At 36.0% G+C, this 22053-nt stretch overlaps 1 protein-coding gene across 5 annotated transcripts in view; it reads left to right on the top strand.

The window, feature by feature from the left end:
- Positions 1-1461: 1461 nt before the first annotated feature.
- Positions 1462-22053, top strand: part of Cnksr2 (connector enhancer of kinase suppressor of Ras 2) — a 215770-nt gene continuing 195178 nt past the window's right edge. For all 5 annotated transcript variants that reach the window (XM_048336590.1, XM_048336588.1, XM_048336591.1 and 2 more), the window contains exon 1: positions 1462-1577. In XM_048336590.1, the coding sequence (XP_048192547.1) occupies positions 1514-1577 (64 nt within the window). In that variant the 5' untranslated portion in view covers positions 1462-1513. The remainder of the gene's footprint in view (positions 1578-22053) is intronic.

Raw genomic sequence — 22053 nt, 5'->3', positions numbered from 1 at the left:
TCTCTTTTAGTCAAAGACACTGTTGAAGAATTACACAGGGGAAAAAATGCCTATAATGGTGGTTGAGAGTTTCTATCTGTATTCTCTAGGACTATTTGTCATTTAAAGTGAAGACTCACTAGACAAAACTGTGTTTGACTAAGGATTGCATTGTAGCCTGTGCAAGATTTTTGAAGAAAACAAGGTTTGAAGCATCATGTTGTTACCCGTTGGTTCTTATATAAGAACATTTGAACACAAAATGACATCCTCTAAAATTGGTCTGGGGAGCAATCAGTGTTGGAGGAGTTGGCTGAAAACGCAAAACAGCCTTTTGAGAAGGCATGTGGTGATGGGGGTGGGGGGAGAGACCTGTGTCAGGATCAGCACAACAGGCAGTTTGCCATTCCCAGGCTCAAGGTTGGACTTCTCGACCCCGCTGATTACGGGGAGTGTGGAGGGGATCCTTCAGCAAGCACGCTGATCTTGCTGCCTCATCCTTGTTGCCTTTGGGGCTAGCAGAGCCAGATGGCCGTCTACAGCGTTCCACGTCTCGGTCTTCCATAGGCATGCACAGGAATCATCGTGCTAAGTCCACTGAGAGCAAGGAAAGCCCCAGGGCTCTGTGTAACCTCCGCGCTCCGTGGGGTCCCCTCCACCCGCCGTGGCAGAACCCTCAACTGTCAGCGTTCAACTAGTGAGCAGCCCACCTCACTGCTCGGAGCCACGGGTGGCTCCTGCCACTGGGCACTTGACTGACTGACCCGGGGAGCTTGCACTCTTGGCTGGCCACTGGTGCGCACGCGCTCTTCGCGTACTTCGGCGCTCCAGCGGACCCCCCAGGGAGGAAAGGTAAGTGGGAGGCTGCAAGCCGCCCGCACCTGCCTTCTTGGCAGAGCGACCCCAGGCTCCTGCCTCGTGCTGACACGCGCACGCGCACGCGTCTCGCGCGCCTGCCGTCGGCCCCGGGGGCGGGACCGCGCGGTAGCGAGCGGGCGGGGGGCTCGTTGGCGCGCGCGCCCCGCACCCGAGGGCTGCGGAGAGATATTTTGGGTGGCAGGAGGCCCCTCGTCATTTCCGCCAAGCAGCTCGTCGTGCTCGGGGCTTCACTCCCGCGCGCGAGGCGAGCGGGTAAGTTGGCTGCGGGGCGTGCAGCGGAGGTTTCTGCTCCTCAGTGCCTCGACTCCCTTCTCTGCAGGCTCCAGCCATGAACTGAAGCAAGCCCCGAGGGAGATTGCCCCGAGCCCCGCGGCGGAGCCACCGCTTCAGCGGGGACCGAGCGGACCCAGCGCGGAGCACCCGGCGACCCCGGCGCGGTTCCCTCCACGCCGCCGCTCCCGGCGCTGCTGCCCCGCGGTCGGCTGAAGACACATTGCAGCCCTCGAGGCCCCGGGGCACACACCCCGCTTTCTCCGCGTCGCGGGCCCCCGGGAGGCTGCGGCCGGCCGCAGAGCCCACCTGAGGGCGGCTCGGGCTGCTCACTTCGGTTCGGTGGCGGAGCTCCGCACTCCACGCGGAAGCCACCCCAGTGCCCATGGCTCTCATAATGGAACCAGTGAGCAAATGGTCTCCGAGTCAAGTCGTGGACTGGATGAAAGGTAATGCCAGCTTTTGGGGAGGGCGAGGTGGCACTGGGACACTGGGGTCTCAGCACGAGGGAGGGAAAGAGGGGCGTCCGCCTTGCCAGAGCTGGCCATCGGAGCTGCCACCAGCTGATCGTAGTACACTAGCGGGGCGGCGGGGGGGTCCTCCAGGACTGGCAGGGGCCTGGGGTCCCCGGTCTCCTTTTGTCTTCAGCCGGAGGGGCGCGGAAAGCGAGAGTGCGGCGGGCGCCACCTGGTTGGAAAGCAGGGAGCAGAATCCCAGCACATCTTGCCCACTCCCCAGCCTTCCTAAACGCACCCCCAAGCTGAGAGGACACGGTGACCCTCTTCTCCCAGCTCAGGGAGGAGCCCACCACCCCTCATCCCGGGACCCGATTCCCTGCTCGCCTCATTTGCCCACCCCTTTGTTCCTGGAAACCTGACGCCCCCTCGGTGGCTGCCCCTGCCAGGCGCCCTCTTCAGCGCCAACTCTCCTGGCAACTTTTAAGTCCGCATAATGGGGTCAAGACGCGGTCGCCCCGGTTTGGAACTGCTGACCCTCTCTCCTGTAGAGGTTGGGCTGAGGTTGCTGAGGTAGGAGCGAGCTACTTTAAGGTGGGGGAAACGTGCTTCCCTTGGGACAGCATCTGGGCTTTGCCGGGGAGGGGGGGGTCCCCAAATCCCCGGTGCATCCTCTGGACTCTTTTGCCTCCTCAGATTCAGGCGAATTGAGGCTTTGAACCTCGAAGCATATGGGGGGGGGGGGGTTATTGTTGTCAACGCCAAGTGTAGGGTGGTACACATTCAAGTATCCACTTATTTCTTCCATCTTGAAGGTCCCTTTCTGCACCCCCCCCAACTTTGCCCCTGGCAAAGCACAGTTAGAGACATGCACCTTCCTAATCACAAACGTGGCCGTTTTCTCTAGTTTGGGGCTTTCCTGCCTCACTACCTCCCTCTGTTGTCTGAGTTCAGGGGCTTGTAGACTGCCTCCTCAGGCCCAACTCTAAGAGAGGATGGAAGGGATGTAATGAAAGATCCTTGGCCACACTTGGAAGATACTTGCCTAGTATTGCAAGCTTTACTTGAGGTTCTACCTGACCACAAACATTGTAGATACATGCTGCACAGCTTATCTCGGAACATGTCTGTTCTAGAGATGAACCTGTCTTGGGGGCTTCTAAGCTCTAGGTCCGTGAGAATGGAAAGTGGAGTGATGGAAATGGGAGTGAAAGCGTTAGAAACTCAATCCCATCCTCCATCTCCCCCTCCACCCCTATTTTCTGCCCATTCACGTATTCTTGTGGATTTTTCGTGGTTTATTTTGATTTCCTTTTGTCCCCAACTTGCCCCGTTATTCTTCATTTACCTTTACTTTTCTAATATGTAGAACGTGCTTTGTAACTGCAGAGCACCAGTGTAAATATGAGTGAATTGAATTAAATCGAATTCATTATTTATCCACTGTCCCCTGTGATCTATGCATTGTGCTAAGGTGTCATGGGGGTTGTAAAGATGACTAAGACAAAGTCCTGCAGTGGCTCATCTTTTCTGCTGCTTATCCTCTTTCTATATTTGCTATTGAAATTCCAGCTTCCTAGATTCCTACCAGTTCCCTCCTTCTCCTCCCCCCACACCCTTCGCAGACATAGAAAAACATCTGCCTTCTCCCTTTCTCAATCATGAAAGAAAGAACTAGAGTATACACAGGAAGCAAGACTTTTTAATTAGAACTCTTTCTCTGAATTTGTCTAAAAGACTAGTTTGATTCTGTTGCTGCAATATTCAAAGCAAAGCTATCTTGCCTCCCCAGGAATTGGATTACCTTCATACACTACCTCTTACGAATTCCCATGATGCTTGTAGTGAGTGCTGCATACTCCATCTTCTTTACCTCCCACCCAGTTACATTCTTGCAGTTTCCCTTCTTTCTACAGTTTCAATCCACTGAAGGAAGTGCAACAAATGATGCATATAATCTGACATGACACATTATTAGTTTTCAAGTATCCCAGCCCTTTAAAAATCTCTTCAGCCTAAAACGCAGTTTCTTTGAACTTAGGTTAACAATACTAGCTGCGATTGTAAATGCACATAATTTTCACATTGAGTAATTTGATTTTGTACCTGTTGTTGATGCATTTTCAAGCTCCCTGAAAAGACCAATGAAGTAGCCAAGACAGAATTTGTGTATCTTTCTATAACAAAGGATTAGAAGAGACTAACTGATTTAATTACCCGTTTCAGCTTCCAGTTATGTTTCAAGTCCCACATTGCCTACTGCTTAAATTTCTATATTGCACACATAAATTTGTTTTGAGATACTATCAAAAATGACAGTTTGTAAAGTAGTTGAGTGAAATGAAAATATCTTCAACTGGTACTTTACACTGTTCCATAATTAATTTTTCTCTATTCTTGTCTCCAAGTAAACTTTAACAAGGTATTTACAAAATACGTTTTAGCCTTTTCTTGGATTCAAAACAATTTAAAAGTCGCCTACTAATCTAGAATGTAGCTCGGAGGTGGTTTAAACCTCATTTAATGTTGTATAATATACAATGGTCTAAAGTCAGCACCAAAGAATTAACAAGATTCTGAGATGACTGCAACATTGTGGGAGTTCTCCAGGTCATGCTCTAAATGTGACAGTTTCATCATCACTAACATTTAGAGCATATAGCAAATGTTTTCAGCTTGCCACAATCATGAACAATTATAACTCTAATTAGTAAAGTATGTGTTTTCTAAGATATTTTTCCACTTACTAAACAGAAAAGAAACTATTAAGGAATAGATATGGTCATATATTTATCATTGTAGACAATTTATAGAAGTGCTCCAAAAACTTAGCTATCACAGAGAAAAATGGAGGGGGAAAATTACAAGATTATTGAGGTTTGATAGCATATATTGAAGATTATTTGTGAAGAACCTTTCACACATAGCAATTCATTTGAGATATTACTTTTCATTTTAACATAGCATTTATATTTTATTATCAAAGACATAAAATATAATTTTGTGCACCCCTAATTCCACTATTTATAAAATCCAATAGTCACCAAATTTTCTACTGACTGAAAATTAGATGTGATATATTGTCACTGTGAGTTGCTATAAAAGTATTTTTGGAGATCAAATATTTAATCTTCAATTGAAAATTATATTCAGTCCTCTTGTAGCTTTGATAAAATCTTAAACCTTTGCAAAGTGAATAAAAGACAGGATTTATTGGGAGAATGAAGTTCTAGGCATAGGTCTGGGAACATAGGGCATAGGAGCTAAGGGCAGAGCACTGCCAACACTCAAACAAAACCTAGGCAGAGTAAGCTAATATCTGTTTCTAATTTTTAGTTCACATTTATTTGACTTCAGAGCCTGGAGATAACTCATTATCTTCAGTTGCTTGAATTCACTTCTTTTCCATTCTTTGACTAATTGAAATACAACAAAAAAACTCTGAACACTTCAGGGCCCTAATTATTAATTTTATTACTAATTTTCCTTGTCCATCTCACACCTATAATTCCAATTTTCTTTTCATACTTCTTCCAACTTCGAGACACTCAACATATCCAGAGGACTAAGGTAGTCATGTTTTTAAGATGAGCTCCACCATGAAATTTTTGTTCTAGTGATCTTTACTCTCTTTTTGGGTCAAATAAAATGGTTATGGTTTCCAGAGTAAACCACCATACCTTCATTGCTGCTCTTCTCTTATGATCTTTGGAAGTTCACTCTAACCAAATTTGTATTATTATAATCCCTAAAATAATCTAAATTTTAAAGGCAACTTTTGTTCTCAGCTCATCCCATACTTGACTGCTCTACTCCCTTCCTGTTTAAATCTTTCTTTCCCAAGAAGAATTTTCTGACTTATAATTTATATGTTCATGACTCAGCCATCTTGAGGAGAGAAAATGAGATACATTATGTTAGTTATAAAAAAAACAAAACCAATCTTTTGTACACACCCTTATAATAGAGGAAAATGTAGTGAGGAAGTAAAGCCTATTCAGTATAAAAATTAAATGCCGAGTTTAAATGCTTTAGAGGAGGATGTATGCCTTCTAATGAGGGAAAGAAGTTTTGACAGGTACAATAGTCTTTAGTAATTTTTCTTCCTCCTGGACCTAGAGCTTATGTTGAAATGTATCTTAATTGAGAGAGGAAAATGTCACATTTTTGAGTAAATTTTCTTGAGGGAGAGATCAGAAGTAATTTTCTGTCAGGAACTTAAAACACTGTATACTATAAAAACATGTTAAATGTAATTGAATTGATTGCATAACTTCCTTTAGAAAAAAATATGTTCTTATCATTCAAAGTGATTAGATAGACTCTAACATTCATCTTTTTAGGATCTAAGTTTTTTTGGAACAGGAATTCTCGTAATTTTATGCAAAGAATACACCTTTTTTACATATGTTGTTCAAAAGAAGCATTTTTTCTTTAGTGTTGTTAACATTGGCTTCTTAGGTTAGCATTCATAATTTCATCTTAGGAAGAAAGAATATGCTTATATGGCTATATTCTCATCCTGGGATATTGTTTACTCAATACATTTACATAGAAGGTGCTTTAATAGGTTGTTTTACATAAGTCATTTTTTTGTTTTAGAGGAATTGGCCACTGTAAAAAATGCCAATGACTGACCAACCTATGCTAATACAGAGACAGATACCAACAACTATACTTGATAACATTTTTTTAAAGTTTGTGTTATGTAAGCACCGGATAATAATATTGTGAATCAAGAAGTCTAAGGGGAGGGTGTGGTTTTATCAACGATTTAAACTATCAAGACACATTCTAAACAGAGTGTATGTTAATGTACAGACACTGTAAGGGACTGGAGTTGAGACAGAATGCTTAACCAGAAGGGTTTGTCTAGGGTTGTCTGGTTGAAGGGGAGTGATGGGCAGGAGAAGGAAAGTGAAGGAGGAGTGTGAGTAGGTGGCAAAAAAGTACAAGAACAAATCTGCATTTCATAAAGACAATAAAACTCTCATCATGTCCTGAGTTTAAATAAATACCACATTATAAAACTTTGGCTGCCAAAAATAAGCCCACAAAGAATGTGTATTGCATTGGTACAGCTGTTTCGAATCTGTTTCTTAGGAATAATTTGGAAATGATGTTAAAATGAGTTATTTTGAAAATTAAGTACATCATTAACATGATTTGGATAGTTAGATTTTTTGGTCCAAATTTTTATAGGAAGAAGGAAGATAGGCTTTCAAATATTAATAATGTTCTTAAAGCAATGATAAATTATTATTTTCATGTATAGCAGAATAGCTTCAGATTAGAGCTCTAACAGAAAAAAAAACCTATGAGTTTCAGCTTTCTATGCTACTTCACACATAAGCCTTAATGTGAAAGAAGGAATATTAGTTTCTATGAAATGTAGTGAAAAGATAGAACATCTATACCAGTTTAAAGGAGAAGGGAAGCAGGTAATTTGAAGAGAAAACTAGCATGTAAAACTTTTCATTTTTATGATGTTTGTCATGACTTACCATCTAAAAGCAGCAAATATAGTCTTAAATATGGATCATTGTGTTGATAACATTCAGTGATTAAATTCAATTTTTTGCTCCTCAAAATGGTTCATTTCTATGGTGGTAAAAGTCAAATGATCAAAAGAACTGCAGAGTTTATTTTTGCCAAGCATTTTTAAACATTATTTTTGCATTTAAGCAAACATGGATATTATGTCCATAAAGTAGAAAACAAAATTTAAAGATGACTTTAAAGATGAGAGCTTAGGCCTAACAGGAATTTTAGACTTGCAGCAGGCTGTTTGAAGCTGCATTCCACAGACCTCCCAAGGTTATTGAGTACACTCTGTTCAACAGCTATGGACATCAGTGGAAAAGTTAGATATGTAGTAGTTGGGTTTAGAAATGGTAAAATGAATGTACTCTACTTCTCCTTTTATACAAAGAGCAAAATATGACTTTTTCAGTCAAGGTAATAATTACAGCATCTTGAAACCAAGACTGTTTAACCCAAAACTTCCACTGACATCAATATATGATTTTTAAAAATAGTTATGCAGTTAACAATCACAACATGATTATTAGATATTTACTTGACATTAATGTTCTTAGAAATTAGTCTTGTTGGGTAGGTTGGATAGTCTTCTGATACAATGGTAGACAAGAGGAAAACACATTATGTTAGTTGTCTTTTAAATATTGTCCAGTGTCCTTTTTATGTTATTTTCTTGAACTTTAAAATTTTGTTCCAGATACATCTATTATTTTAAAACAGACTTGCATCACATTTTCTGAAGTAATAATACGTATGACAAATCAATAGAAGTCTGGCCTACATCCTGGAATTTACTTTCTAAAACAATTTATCAAAGTTTATAAAAATATTTTCTAACAAGATGTTGGTTATACTTACAACATAATTAATTAATAGGACTTTTAAGGTGTGACATTTTGCAAGATGCATTGTATTCATAAACTGCTGTGTTGAATGGCAACTCCTTTATATAACTACTTAAAGATGATAAAAATGTAATTTATTAAAAACATTGTAAAATACTAGGCTTAGTGGTTAATTAACCAAGTGGCTAATATTAAATTAATGAGTAACTTTAACATTTGCTGAATATTTGCTATAATTTTGTTGTGTTGTATATGTGCAATTTAGGCATTTATTTCTTGTGCTTTTCTTCACTCATCTACATTATTTTCAAAAAGGTTCAGAATCCTGAAGAGTTGTAGTTTTTCCTTCCACAGAAGTTTTAATTTGGGGCAATTCATTTATATATTGTTTTTTAAGACAGGCCACTGATGTGTTCATATACAGGAGAAAATGTAGGCTTTTGCTAATATTGCTCAAAATAAGTCTATAATAGTCCAGTTGCTAATTTCACTATTGGCCTACTGGAGCCTATTTGGAAATCAAGTTCCATGATTTAGAGCTAGTGAGTTATTCCAGGGCTTCTTCCCCATTTCTCTCCATATTAGTCCAGGAGGAGCTTCCTGGCAATCTCTCTTGGCAACCATGTTGCTTAAACTCAGTGGCACAAAGTCTTCTTTATTCAGAAGTCTGTTTCCATGCCTTCTAGCTATTAGATCAGAGGCATTCAGTTTGATGTTGAATTGTCACATGCAAAGAAAAGTTGACTCTGCGGAATATTTGGCATTAGACAAATTTTTCTTTCTAGGCAACCTGTAGACATACTGGTTTGAGTTTATGGTAAAATTCTGTTCATTGAAATTCCATTTATTTGGAATTTGGGACGATTGCACTGGGTGGTTCTTGAAAAGAACTATATTTTATTTTTTGCTATCTGTAAGTAGTTGTACAAAGGAGTTGACATTTAAGAAAGCAGTTTATGAATACAGGATATCTTAATATGTGAAGAACATTTGTGCAGATCATTCTAATAATGCATACAAGACTGGAAAGAAAGAATACAGTGTTTTCAAGTACTGTATTTTCCAAGAGTCATTTTATACTGAAAATATAGTTAGAAATGACTTGATGTTTTAGTTAGCATTTTCAATTGTGAGAGTTCTGATTTTTATCCTTAGGAGTATTTTTATAAACATTATATAATAATACAATTTGATTCTTGCTAGCATTTACACAAACTGGAAAGGTCTCGTGAACTTAAAGGGGAAAGTTGTCAATGTTTTATATAGATGAGAAGTTAAGCATCTCAACACAGATTGTACAATTGTTCAGTGATGGAATTAGGTATCACAACAAGTTTTTTCCCTGCTGAACTGGATATACAGTTTAATGGACAAAGAACCCAGTTTATATAACATGTGTAATTATTTTCAGATTGGACATTTTAATTTCCTGAAATATCTGTCTTTTAAAAATTAGCAACAAGCCAGGCTCTTGTGGCTGGCACCTATAATCCTAGCTACTCAGGAGGCTGAGATATGAGGCTCGCAGTTCAATGCCAGCCCAGACAGGAAGGTCCATGAGACAACTACCTTCAATTAACTACCCAGAAGCCAGAAGTGGAGCTGTGGCCCAAGTAGTAGAGCACTAGCCTTGAGCATAAAGCTCAGGGACAGGTCCTGAGTTCAAGCCCCAAACCAGTATGCACACAAGAAAACTAGCAACATATATAGGACAGTGCACTTAATAGCACTTTGGAATAAGATACTTGACTTTATAACCTAATTCCATGATTTCTTGGCTATGTGGATTTTGGTAGGGAAAGATTTAAGTAATTACCTTAGATTTCTCATTTTTCTTATAAAATAAAGTTTTTTTTTTAATTATCTAGAGTTACCAAATTAAGTGTCCCTACCTTTGACCATATTTTTTCTTGTATACTTAAAATGATGCCTCATATGTAAGTACATGAAAATATAAAGTTTATTTTTAATCAAGAAAGAGATTTCATTGTGTTGGTCATTTTTATTGAGCCAAAAGTAATAACAGGTGATATTTATTAAGTACTTATTCCCAGCCTTGTGCTGTGTTAGTTGTTTTCTCAATGTTGTCTTTAATGCTTATGAGAGCCATGATAGATTAGAATTGTCTATAGTTTACAGATGAGTAATCTTATGCTTAGATTTTTGCTTAGAAATGTTGAATGAATTATATCTCTAAATTTATATTGAACACATTTAAGTACACCGTTTGTTTTTATGCACATATATCAATTCTACAAAACAGTGGGTTTCATTGTAACATTTTCCTGTTATCATATTCATTCCCATCACCTTCTTGTGTTCCTCTTGTGTAACATTATCTTTATCCATTCATCTCTTGTGGGTACTTAAGCTAATTCTGTAACTTACCTATTGTGAATAGTGCCATTATGAACATGGATATACAGGTATCTCTTTTGAATATTTGATTTGTAACTGATTCCAAAATATGTGCTCTTTCTATTGTATCTTTCTAACAGAGACAGATGTGACATGAAAGGGATTCTGGGAATGCTCTCAAAGATTTTGATATCTTCTCCTTAGTTCTACTTTATCTACTAAAGCGTACTGTGGTTATTGTGTCCATTTGGTCTTGAATAGGGTGTGTCTGTACAGTGAGATATTTCTATTTAAAATAGTTCAAGCTAGTGACAAAGAGGCCACACATAACTGTAATCTTGGTGATAGCTTTACTGCTTTGTAGGGAGCTTGGTGTTCCCCTCTTGAATCTAGACCTAGATAAAGAACTAGCTCATATCACTGCTGTTCCAACTCAGGTTGAGAAGATATTTTATTCTTAAGGGATTGCTAAAGTACATGGTACCTGATAATAAGCAATTCACATTTTCAGAAGTAACGACTGCTGCTTTATTCAGAATTACTTGGAAGTGGTTAGCGCTGACATCTGAATTTCATCAGTGATTCTTTGTAAATTTTATTCAGTACTTCCCTATAGTGTGAAGCCCTTACACATTCAGCAAATATTAATTACTTCTCTAAAATTGTTTGCATGAAACCCTTATTATATACCAGATATTGATATGAGATCATAGGTTGGTAATCATTAAAGCAACCAGGTACAATAGAAAATTTAACTGCAATCAGAATACAGTTGTGTAATAAAAACAAGACATGGAGTGATCAAGTTGAACTAGAGATATTTTTGGTCAGTTGATTATTTATAAAATGGTAAAGGTACAGCCCCATCTGTATCACATTTTAAAGTGCTGTATTTACTTTTTTTTTTTTTTTTTTTTTGGCCAGTCCTGGGCCTTGGACTCAGGGCCTGAGCACTGTCCCTGGCTTCTTCCCGCTCAAGGCTAGCACTCTGCCACTTGAGCCACAGCGCCGCTTCTGGCCGTTTTCTGTATATGTGGTGCTGGGGAATCGAACCTAGGGCCTCGGGTATACCGAGGCAGGCACTCTTGCCACTAGGCTATATCCCCAGCCCCTTACTTTTGTATATGTATCTGAAATATACTCTAGCATTTGTTCAGAGAAAAAAATACAAAAATGTTATTTTTTAAAATTTCTCATTGTTTTTCCATGAATAGCACTGAAGTGAGCCTGCTTTAGCTTAGCAGCTTTAAAATAGGTAAAAATAATAACTTGTTATTGTGAAGAGAATGATTTGAAGTATCCTCAATTTTTATACAAGCGATCACAATACAATAGACACTTTAAACAAATAACCGCTATGTACTGTTGTAATTACCAGTATTTTGAAGTTGCCCTAGCTTTGTCCATTTAGTATGCAAAGCACATCTTTCTTCTTCGGTGCTCATTAGCCTTTTAAATCCCTATGAATTAAAGTTAATTTTATCTGGAATGTTTTGAGAATTTTATCACTTTCCTTGAAATAATTGGTGACATCCTGTGCTAAAAACAGCCTGATAAGCGATAGACTTTTAGATGTGGTAATACTGTTAATTTCCATCTTAATTTAGGATGTTTCTGATTTAATATTTAAAGGCACTTGGTTGCTTACATTTTAAGGTTTTTTTTAAAAGGAAGCTACTTTACCAGCTAATTCTAATATTGATAGTGAAAACCAACATACACACAGACACAGAAAATAAAGGAGAATAATAGAGAAGTAGCCTAGTTAACATTAGCAATTCTCCATCACAAAAAAAATATTCTTCCTATAATAAGAAACAAAGTGGTTAATAATTAAATAAAATGGGTTACTAAATGTAGATGCTCAGTATGACTGTATGAAAAGAAAATAATTGACATTCTACCTACTTATATGAACATATATAGGTTTAACTGACCAATAAAATCAGATGCCATTCCGTATGCTATGTATAAGAAAATAGAAATATAATTGAAGATGCTGGAATTAAAAAGAAATGAATATTAAGAGAAGTAGTAATAAGATAGGACCATTTGATTTGTCATCCTACTAGTGCCTGTTGAGTATTTAAAATGCATTTGGGAAAATCCATGGCTTTTTGGAGAAATGGCAGATTCCAGAGTTGGAACAAATAAGATGATCCCTGGAAGCACTCAGAATATACAACAACACTAAGAGTGTGTCAAGCCTGTTCAAGTCCCACCAAATTTGAAGAATAAAATAAAGTAGTACCTGATGTTAACCCAATGTGTTATATTTTTTATGAAAGAATTTTACACCATTTTATTTTTATGAAAGAATAGTCATGATTTTATATTGATGTAAAAAATGACTGCATAAGTAACAGGCAAGTTTCCACTACAGATAATTCCAAATAAATTATGTCACATATTCTCCTCCTCATCAAGGAGATGTTCCTTACATTCCCATATCGTGATTGTGGTTTTGCTTAGTGACTTGCTTCAAAGAAAACAAGAACATTAGAAAAGTCCAAATTTAAGGGCATTTTAACCTGTCCAATAATCCTCAAATTTGTTAAGATGATCAAAAATGAAAAAAGATAGGCTAGAAGCCTAGACTATAGTATCTTGGATTGTATACTGGAAAAGAAAATGTGTATTAGAAAAAAAACCTAATGAAATCCAAATAAGGCATGTAGTTAACAGTTTACCAATTCTGGCTCCTTAGTTATGACATGTACCATATAAATATGAGACTTCCTTAATACTAGGGAAATATGGGTGATGTATACATAAGAAGGAACTCTCAATACCAATCTTACAGATTCTCTGTAGATCTTAAAACTATACTGAAATAAAATGTTAATTTAAGTTTAAAATATTATAGTTTAATATATGTTAAATTTTGGTAATACCAAATAATCAAAGTCGTATATCTAAATAACTTTGACTTGCCCCTTTGGATGCATTAATAATAAAATGCCAAAAACTAGCACCATCTGCTTATTTTACCTCAATGTTAACCAATTTGCAGTTAAACTCTTGGACAGAAGAGTGTGCTATTCTAAACCTTGTTAACAAAGCCTGATTTCCAGCACTTGTTCTAATTATAATTTCTGTTTCTGCAGACACTCTGGGCAGGAATGTTAAACAAGGCATGAACATATTTGAGCAAATAAATGTTGTGGTTTATAATAATTGATTTTCAGCTGTATAAATATAACTGTGTCTATAAAAATGCACATATATTTACTTAGGGCATATATTTATCTAGGACTGATGTGCTGAAACTGGATATATCGGAAAGATGTTTCTTTTTCTGGTTATTTCTCTTTAATTGGGACAATGTTTTTCTTCTTATCATTAAGTATAACACCGTCTGTTGGGTGTGTTTAGTAACTGAGTTTGGATTATGAGGATGGCTGAAATTTAAGACATCCTATAAGTTCCAAGAAATTACATTGAATTTTACAATAGACAAACTTTTCTACTTGCACTCAATTCTTCTACCCTTTTAGTTAGGTTCTTTCTTGTTTTCTAGTTTACTGGTGTGAAATTTTTTTAAAGCAAACCATAATAATAACTAAGAACTTGATGCAATAACTGGATACTTCTTCCTTGCCACTAAATTGAAATGTAATTGTCACTGTTTCAACTTACTTGACTTTCTTGTTATTAATCTACCTCTATAAAAGTATGGTGTTCTTTGATGTTGGCATGGATATCTTAGACTTGTCTTCTTGACTTGCTGCTAATGTCTTTTTCGGACTTTATGCCCTGTGAATACCACACTAACTATGCATTAATGAGATCTTTGTGAATGTCTCTACTTTTGTACATAGCTATGCGCAAAAGAATGAAGGAAGGCTTGTTTTGTTTAAATACTTTCTGTTTTAGTAAGGTAAGAATGCTTTGTACTTAAACCTTCAAAAACAACCTTGTAGATTATAGATTAACTATCAAAGGTTTGGAAAAAAAAGCCTTTGAATGTAGTGTGCTGGAAAAGATAGTTTAACTTTCCAAGTTCTCCAGTATTTAAAAAGAATTTTGCTCTAAGTAGACAAAACATTGTTTGAAGTTGTTTTCAAAACTTTCCAGTAATAATTTTTATAAAATGATAAAAACTTTCAGTGATTAGTTTTTTCAGTAGTATAAACAATCTTGTAATAGTTAAAGACTTGATGTTAAAGGCAAATGGTGTGATTTGCTTGACTTTTGAAAGGAAGATGGTAAAAAGTAGACTTAGACACTTTTTCATATTAGGGATTAACTGAAGTTGTTCAGTGAAGTTGATTAAGTCATGGTTGCTTTATCTTGGAAGAAATAAAAATGTGCTTCATGGAAAATTCAGAGGAATACATTTTTAAGTATTCCAACTTAGAAATAAATTACTGGATATAGATCACATATGTTTCCCTTAAGCTCTGGCATGCAAAGAAGATTATATTGATTGTGAAATGTTTCTTGTATGGATTTCAGATGTCTGGATCCCTCTTGAGAACCCTTTGTTTCCTACTCACTTTTATCTATGTAGCTACTTCTTCCTCTAATAGCCTTGTTGGAGCATTTCTCTCCAAATTTTATTTTGCCTATTTGAATCACAATATTCCTTAACTACTTCAGCCTAATGATTAAAGTTGATATATCGTACTTTTCCTACAAAACCTCAATACAAAGGTCCTAAGAAATTGTTGTCAATATCTCTGCCACCCATGGCTAAGTATGAATCGGTTTAGGCCTCATCTCAGTGGTAGAATCTATATATTGTGGTTCCTTGGTGCTTCTCAGCATTATTTTTTAAAAAGTTCATGATCATTGAAATCTCCTGTTCCTGACTTTGGCAGAATTTTAGCATGTATGTGTTTTATCATCACAGGTTGTATCCTTAGTGATCAAAATGATTGTTAAACATTGGATCTGTGCAATGAAGATGATAGATGATAGGCACTTATGAGTCCTACAGCTCCATTCAAGTGACAGAATGCATGGACTTTCATGGGAGAACTCAATTGTAGGAAACAAATGAATCAATTCATGTGAGCTTGGATCACTGAAAACAATAAAGAATCACTTGCAAAACAATGCCTTTTCTCAGTCATATGACATAAGTGGTATTTGGATTGAGAACAATTGAGAAGCAGTAAGACTGTAAATTAGTTCCCATGTTGTACAGAATAGTTGCTGGAAAGCATGCTTTTTCCAAAGCTTCTATGCTGGATTTTAATTTTTAATATCACCAGCACTTTGTTTTTTCTTTCTTACATTTGACCTCCATTTGAGTTTTCCTTAGAATGATCTTGTATTCCCAACAACAGAACATCTCGTGTAAATGATGTCACCTCACATGTAGTTTAGTTAGATGCATTTCCAAATGTAGAAATGTATTAAGTCTTTTAAAATCAGAATAGCAGGGGCTGGGAATATGGCCTACCAGTAGAGTGCTTACCTTGCATGCATGAAGCCCTGGGTTCGATTCCTCAGCACTACATAAACAGAAAAGGCCGGAAGTGGCGCTGTGGTAGAGCGCTAGTGTTGAGCAAAAAGAAGCCAGGGACAGTGCTCAGGCCCTGAGTCCAAGCCCCAGGACTGGCAAAAAATGTCAGAATAGCAGTATAACCATGTTGCCTTTAATGCTATTGCGAAATTTTATTGTTCACTGTGATTTTGTTGTTATTGTTGATTCTTCAAGCTTTTTTATATTTCTAGGATTCTAAATAAGATTATACCAGGTTTTTTTACTTTCACTCAAAATGTGAAGACATTTTGGGTTTTCTTACAGGAAGTGTTTGGCCCGGAACCGTTCATAACTCAGTTTTTAAAACCATGTAAGTTTCAAATTAGTAAATACCTTTAAGAACAAGAGATTGTGCTGTTGAGACATTTTACTGGGTTTTCCCCATTTGCTTTTTTTTTGAGATAGGGTCTCACTATGTAGGCATGGCTGGCCTGAAACTCACAATCTTCCTGTCTCAACTTTTCAAGAGATTCTAGGCATTTGCCATCATGCCTAGAAAGACAGCTCTATTTTTATAAGAGTTTCTGAAGGCACATGATTTGCATGTCTTATTATTTTCCTATGAAAAATGTTACATCATGTGCTTTCTTTTAAAATTCTAATATTCCATGAATCTAAGTTTCTTAATTAATTATATTCCTCTGTTTTAGAAACATTCCATGACGAGCATTCTTAATTTTATTTACACCTACTTTAGTGACCTCTAGTGACAATTGTGTGTTCTGAATTTCTTTTGCTTTATTTTGTTTTGTCCAGTAGTTAAATGCTGAGCACAAGTTAGATGAGCTTTACATAAATTTGCTGTGGCATAGATTTGGCTGGATCTGAATCCCCCAGGTCTAAGCCACTAGTGCCAGTTTCCATTACAGATTTTCTCTGGGAAGTTCCTAAGATAATAAGCCATATATCTTTTCCTTTTTCTTTCATCTCTGTTCAGATAAGTATATCCCTTAGATTTTTAGATAAAGTATAATTATTTTTGCACACTTTTTAACAAAATGGTTTTTAGTCATATTTAATTTTGCAAACCAATTCAAATGCACTTCTTCTGTCCCTTATTGAGACACATCGTTATTTAAAAATCAGTTGTAACTTTAAAATAAGAGATCATGCTTAGCTTCCCTGCATACTCACACTCTATTCTCTGTTCAGTCTGTATTAGATAAATTTATAGAAAATAAGAGCTAGAAAGATTGTTTAGAGATCTCCTTGTCCTATGCCATCATATTACATGTAAGGAACCGAGTCCAGAGAAATTAAGAGCGTGCTAACACTCACAAATACTTCTAATGGGAAAATTAGGTTGACAACCCAATAAATGAAAACTCGGAAGTATGGTCTTGCATAGACTTAATCATTATTATAAGGATATCTCTGTTAGGAACCAAAAATAATGAATTCTTTGATCACTGGTGTCAAAGCTAGAAACCATCTTGATTAACACATACAACAAGCCTACTTCATAGAATAATCCCCTTATTAAGAATGTTTACTTTAGATTTCATCTCATCATAATTGAATTAAGATTCTGATAATGTCAAATGCTATCCATAGAGAGTTAAAATGCTATTAACTGCCAGAGAAACTTTTCCCAATGGTCTCTAATCTCTGTGTGCTATGACTCAAAGATTTGAAATCTCATTTTCTAAAGCTTTGCTATTGCTAGTGTAGGGCAGCACAACAGGATTGAACACAAATCTTCATGCACAGCATCTTGTGAGGTCCATTTAGAGCTGAATCTTTACTTTATTGTACTGAATAATTCATTGTAATTCACTTTACAAAATAAATTTGTGTTAATTATTAAAATATATCTGTAGGAGAAGCTAATCTGTACCATAGTTTTTTAATTTAACTACTATTTATCTATATTATTTAAGCAACCTAAAAATACTCCTGGAGTTAATCTATTAGAATAAGTAAGTCCTTAACTTTTAATACTTTTAAATTATTTGTATCCATTTTATTTTAATTACATACATTGTACAAAATAATGGGTTTCATTATGGTGTTTCATGCATGCAAATAATGTACCTTTATCATATTGATGCCCCCACTATCTTTTTTTGTCCCCCTACTCACTTGTCCCTTTTCTACACAAATAGTCTCCGACTTTCATGTCTTTAAAAAATATCACGATTTTTTTTTTCTGATCCTGGGGCTTGAATTCAGGGCCTGGCCACTGTCCCTGAGTCCTTTTGTGCTCAACGCTAGCACTTTATCACTTGAGCTACCGCACCACTTCTGGCTTTTTCTGAGTAGTTTATTAAAGATAAGAGGATCACAGACTTTCCTTTTTTTTTTTTGTTTTTTTGAATCGCTATCCTGAGATCTCAGCCTCTTGAGTAGCCAGGTTATAGTCATGAGCCATTTGAGAGAAATATGTAATATTTTTCCGAATTTGGCCTATTTTATTTAATAGTTCTATCCATTTTCCTGAAAATGACATGACTCCATTCGTCTTTGGGGCTAAGTATATGCTACATTACATTTTATTTATTCATATATTTATGGTCAGCTAGGCTGATTCCGTAATTTGAATATTATGTATTGTGTTACAATAAAGATGAAAATGCAAGTATCTCTATTGTATACAGACTTTTATTCCTTTGAGTATATACCTAGGAGTGGTATCACTGGATAATATGGTGTTTCAAAACAAATAGCTATCTTTACTACATCTAAACGTATATTAGGAACATCAAGACTGTAGAATTATTATAAAATTTGTTTAGAGAGCTTACTTACAGGATGTCTTGCTTTTGAAAACTCTGTCTTGGATATTGGTTCCTTCTGTGGAATGGATTTTGCAAAACTTATACTTTTCTTGTTCCTGTTTTTATCCAACTTTTCCATGTCTTAGTATTAGAGCCCCAACAATTGGAAGAACAGGTTTCCATTATACTTATTCAATACTGAGATTCTGACAGTGTGATATCTACATTTATCATACATTTATTAGGGTATGTAAGTTAAGTGGCCATGGTGATTTCTGGTCATTGTTACTACTTTTTGTCAGTACTGAGGTTTGGAATCATGGCATAGCACATGTTAGACAGGGTTTGAGCCATACTCCCAGCTCTGTATACTCTTTACAGTAGCAAAACTAGTATAATAAAGAACCTATTATATAAAAGCTCTGGTTATTTTTTCAGTAAGATACCACTTTTTTAGAGGCCTTCTTGAATTCCGTTTAGGTTCTCCACTGTGGCTGGTATGACATGTGCATGCCACTATGTCCAGCCTTTTCTGTTGGGAGGGGGCCTTGTAAACATTTTGTTGTGTGTGTATATGCTTAGACTGATGTGAAGCTGCAATCTTCCTGATCTCAGCCTCCCACAGTGCAAGATGACAAGGCACATGCCACCATACCCAGCTATTAGTTGATATGAGGTCTTGTAAACATTCTGCCCGAGCTAGACTAGAACCATGATCCACCAGATTTTCACCTGCCAACTTTCTAGGATTACAGCCATGAGCTACCACTCCCAGCTTCTGGTAAATGTTTTAAAGTAAATGTGTGGTTTCTAAAGAGAGTGACATAAATAAATTTAACAAAATAGAAACAAATATATATATATTTAATCTTTTTCTTTGTATTTTTTTTATTGCCAAATTGATGTGCAGAGGGGTTACAGTTTCATACGTTAGGCCTTGGGTACATTTCTTGTACTTTTTAGAAACAAATATATTAAACTATTTTTTCAACTTTAATTTTTTGTAGGTCTGTTTTATTATGTGTGCTATCAAGTACACAAAACTAGTTGAAAATGGAAGATATTTTTTTTACCTGAAACAGTATTCTATTTCTGTTTTAAACATCTATTCTAATAATATTTACTGTCTTTTAGGAATTTTTGTATTTTAATTTTTAGGTCGTTTTCAAGATTTATTATTCTTTAATAAAAGCAAAATTATGTAACTTCTTCACTTGAGAACAAACCATCTCATTATGCACATTTTTAATAGCTGCTGTTAAAGATGGGCTAATAGCAAATTTCCTACCATCGTAAGAAGTATGGTCACCTCAGGACAGCACTGAGTCATACTTTCAGAGCCAGTAGGAAAAGTTCACATCATTGGCAGCCACTTGGGCTCTTCATGTTCCATGACAAATGGTAAACTGGAACACAGTGTAGCTGAAATATCTCTCAAATGTCTAAATATCAGAGAAAAATAATTTTTAAAAGTCTAAAAATTGAAATCTATGTGTTGTATAAGAACAATTGCTTTGAAGTCATAGTTGTGTTTTTAAACTAATTTGTGTGTTTAAATTCAAATTATGATATTATATTAAAACCAAAACATCCTATGGAGTGAAGAACTGAAAAAAAAACATTGATATTTGTTCCTGATTTTTATTTTTGGTTTAATGGTGGGGCTGGAGATTTGCAACAACCCAGGTAGCATGAACATGAAACAAATATATATTTAGTTAGCTTTTAAGTATTTATGCTAAAAGTAAACAATGAAATTGTGATATTTTACATAATTTAAATTTTTGTGCTTTGCTTATAATCTTAATTGTGTTTAGAGATAAAGATTCTATTGGATTCTTATGCTTAAGATGAAGTTACACTTATTACCAAGAACACATGGTAAAACATGGAATATAGAAAGAATAGTTTTAATAGACATTAAAACATTATAAATCCTCTATAATAAAAACAATATGTTGAATGAATAGAATAACTAGGCCCTAGTACTAACAGAAATGTTATATGATACAAATGACACCTTAAATTACTGGAGATAAGTAGGATTTCATGATGGTAAAAGTGGTCTGTTTTGTACACAAAATTTGGGAAAAAGTAATACATGTACTTTATTGAAGTTTTAAAAATACAGTCATCCATACTTCACATCACACATAAGAATAGCCTCCAAGTAGATTAGAGTGCTCAAGTGTATTAGAGATCTAAATATAGAAAGTTAAGCCACAAATGCACTACAAAATCCAAGATTTAAGCATTGTGTTATGTATGTATTTATGCATGTATGTATGTGTATATATGTATATATACATACATATATATATATATAGGTATAGTAGATTTCCCCCCTCATTTTGCAGATGTGATCGCCTTGTCAGTCCTATCACCAGGTACATTTATTCTTGTTCAACCACCACTATACAAGTTATAAATTCTTAATACTGTTACTTTTTATTTAAAGAATTAACTCATTCCTTATTGAAAAATATGTTCATATACCTTGGCAGTTCAATTTCTAAATTTTTATATGAACTTAATTATTTACTTATCTAAGTGTAACATATTAAATATAACTCAGATTCCATGTTGACAAGACAGAAATTATTAAATTCTACTGTGCCTGAAAGTTGAGTTATAGAACAAAAGAGTTAACTGGTGATTCTTCACCATACACATATTTTGTATGGACGAAATATTTATTTATTTAATTAAACTTTTTTGCTTTATTGTCAAAGTGTGGTACAGAAAGGTTACAGATTCATATGTAAGGCAGTGAGTACATTTCTTATCCAACTTGTTACCTCCTCTCTCATTTTCCCCTCCTCCTAAGAAATATTTATTATAGGAAATTTAAAGAAACCCCATGGAGGAGGTAACAAACAGTACAAGAAATGTACCCAAGGCCTAACATGTGAAACTGTAACCTCTCTGTACATCACTTTGACAATAAATAAGAAAAAAATAAAGAAAGAAACCCTACAACAGCTTTACAATCTATTGAATTAAAAAATAAAATATAAAAATTTTTAGTATGTAAATATGTATTACATATTTTCTGTGATCTTGATACTATCATAAAAGTACACAAATGTCTATGGTCCTGTAGTTGATCTTAGTAGGTGTCTAGTTGATTATTAAATACCATCGAAATAAAGATGATTATGTTGTTTCCAGTATGTTTCCATTTTTATTAGCATCAATTAATTGTACAAGGTATTTCATTTTTAACAAATTGTTCCACTTTTATACATTTATATGTATATAAAGTGTTTCACCATATTTTTCTGCCATTATTTTATTGAATATATCTTCTATTTCTATAGCTTGTACCTCTTCTTCTATATTGATGATCTATTACTAGTGTCCCAGAGGTCTCATATATTTTTGCTTTCTTATTTTATTTTTTTATTTTTTTCTCAGTGATCTACTTTATCTATTGTGCAAGTCCAGTTCTGTCCTTTCCCCTTGATTCAGGCCATTGATGGGGCTTTCAAGTGAGGGATTTTTATTTGTTGTAG

Source organism: Perognathus longimembris, chromosome 28 (genome assembly GCF_023159225.1).
Source record: "Perognathus longimembris pacificus isolate PPM17 chromosome 28, ASM2315922v1, whole genome shotgun sequence".
NCBI lineage: Eukaryota > Metazoa > Chordata > Mammalia > Rodentia > Heteromyidae > Perognathus > Perognathus longimembris.
Note: the sequence above shows the minus strand (reverse complement) of the source record. Positions and strands in the feature narration are given on the sequence as shown.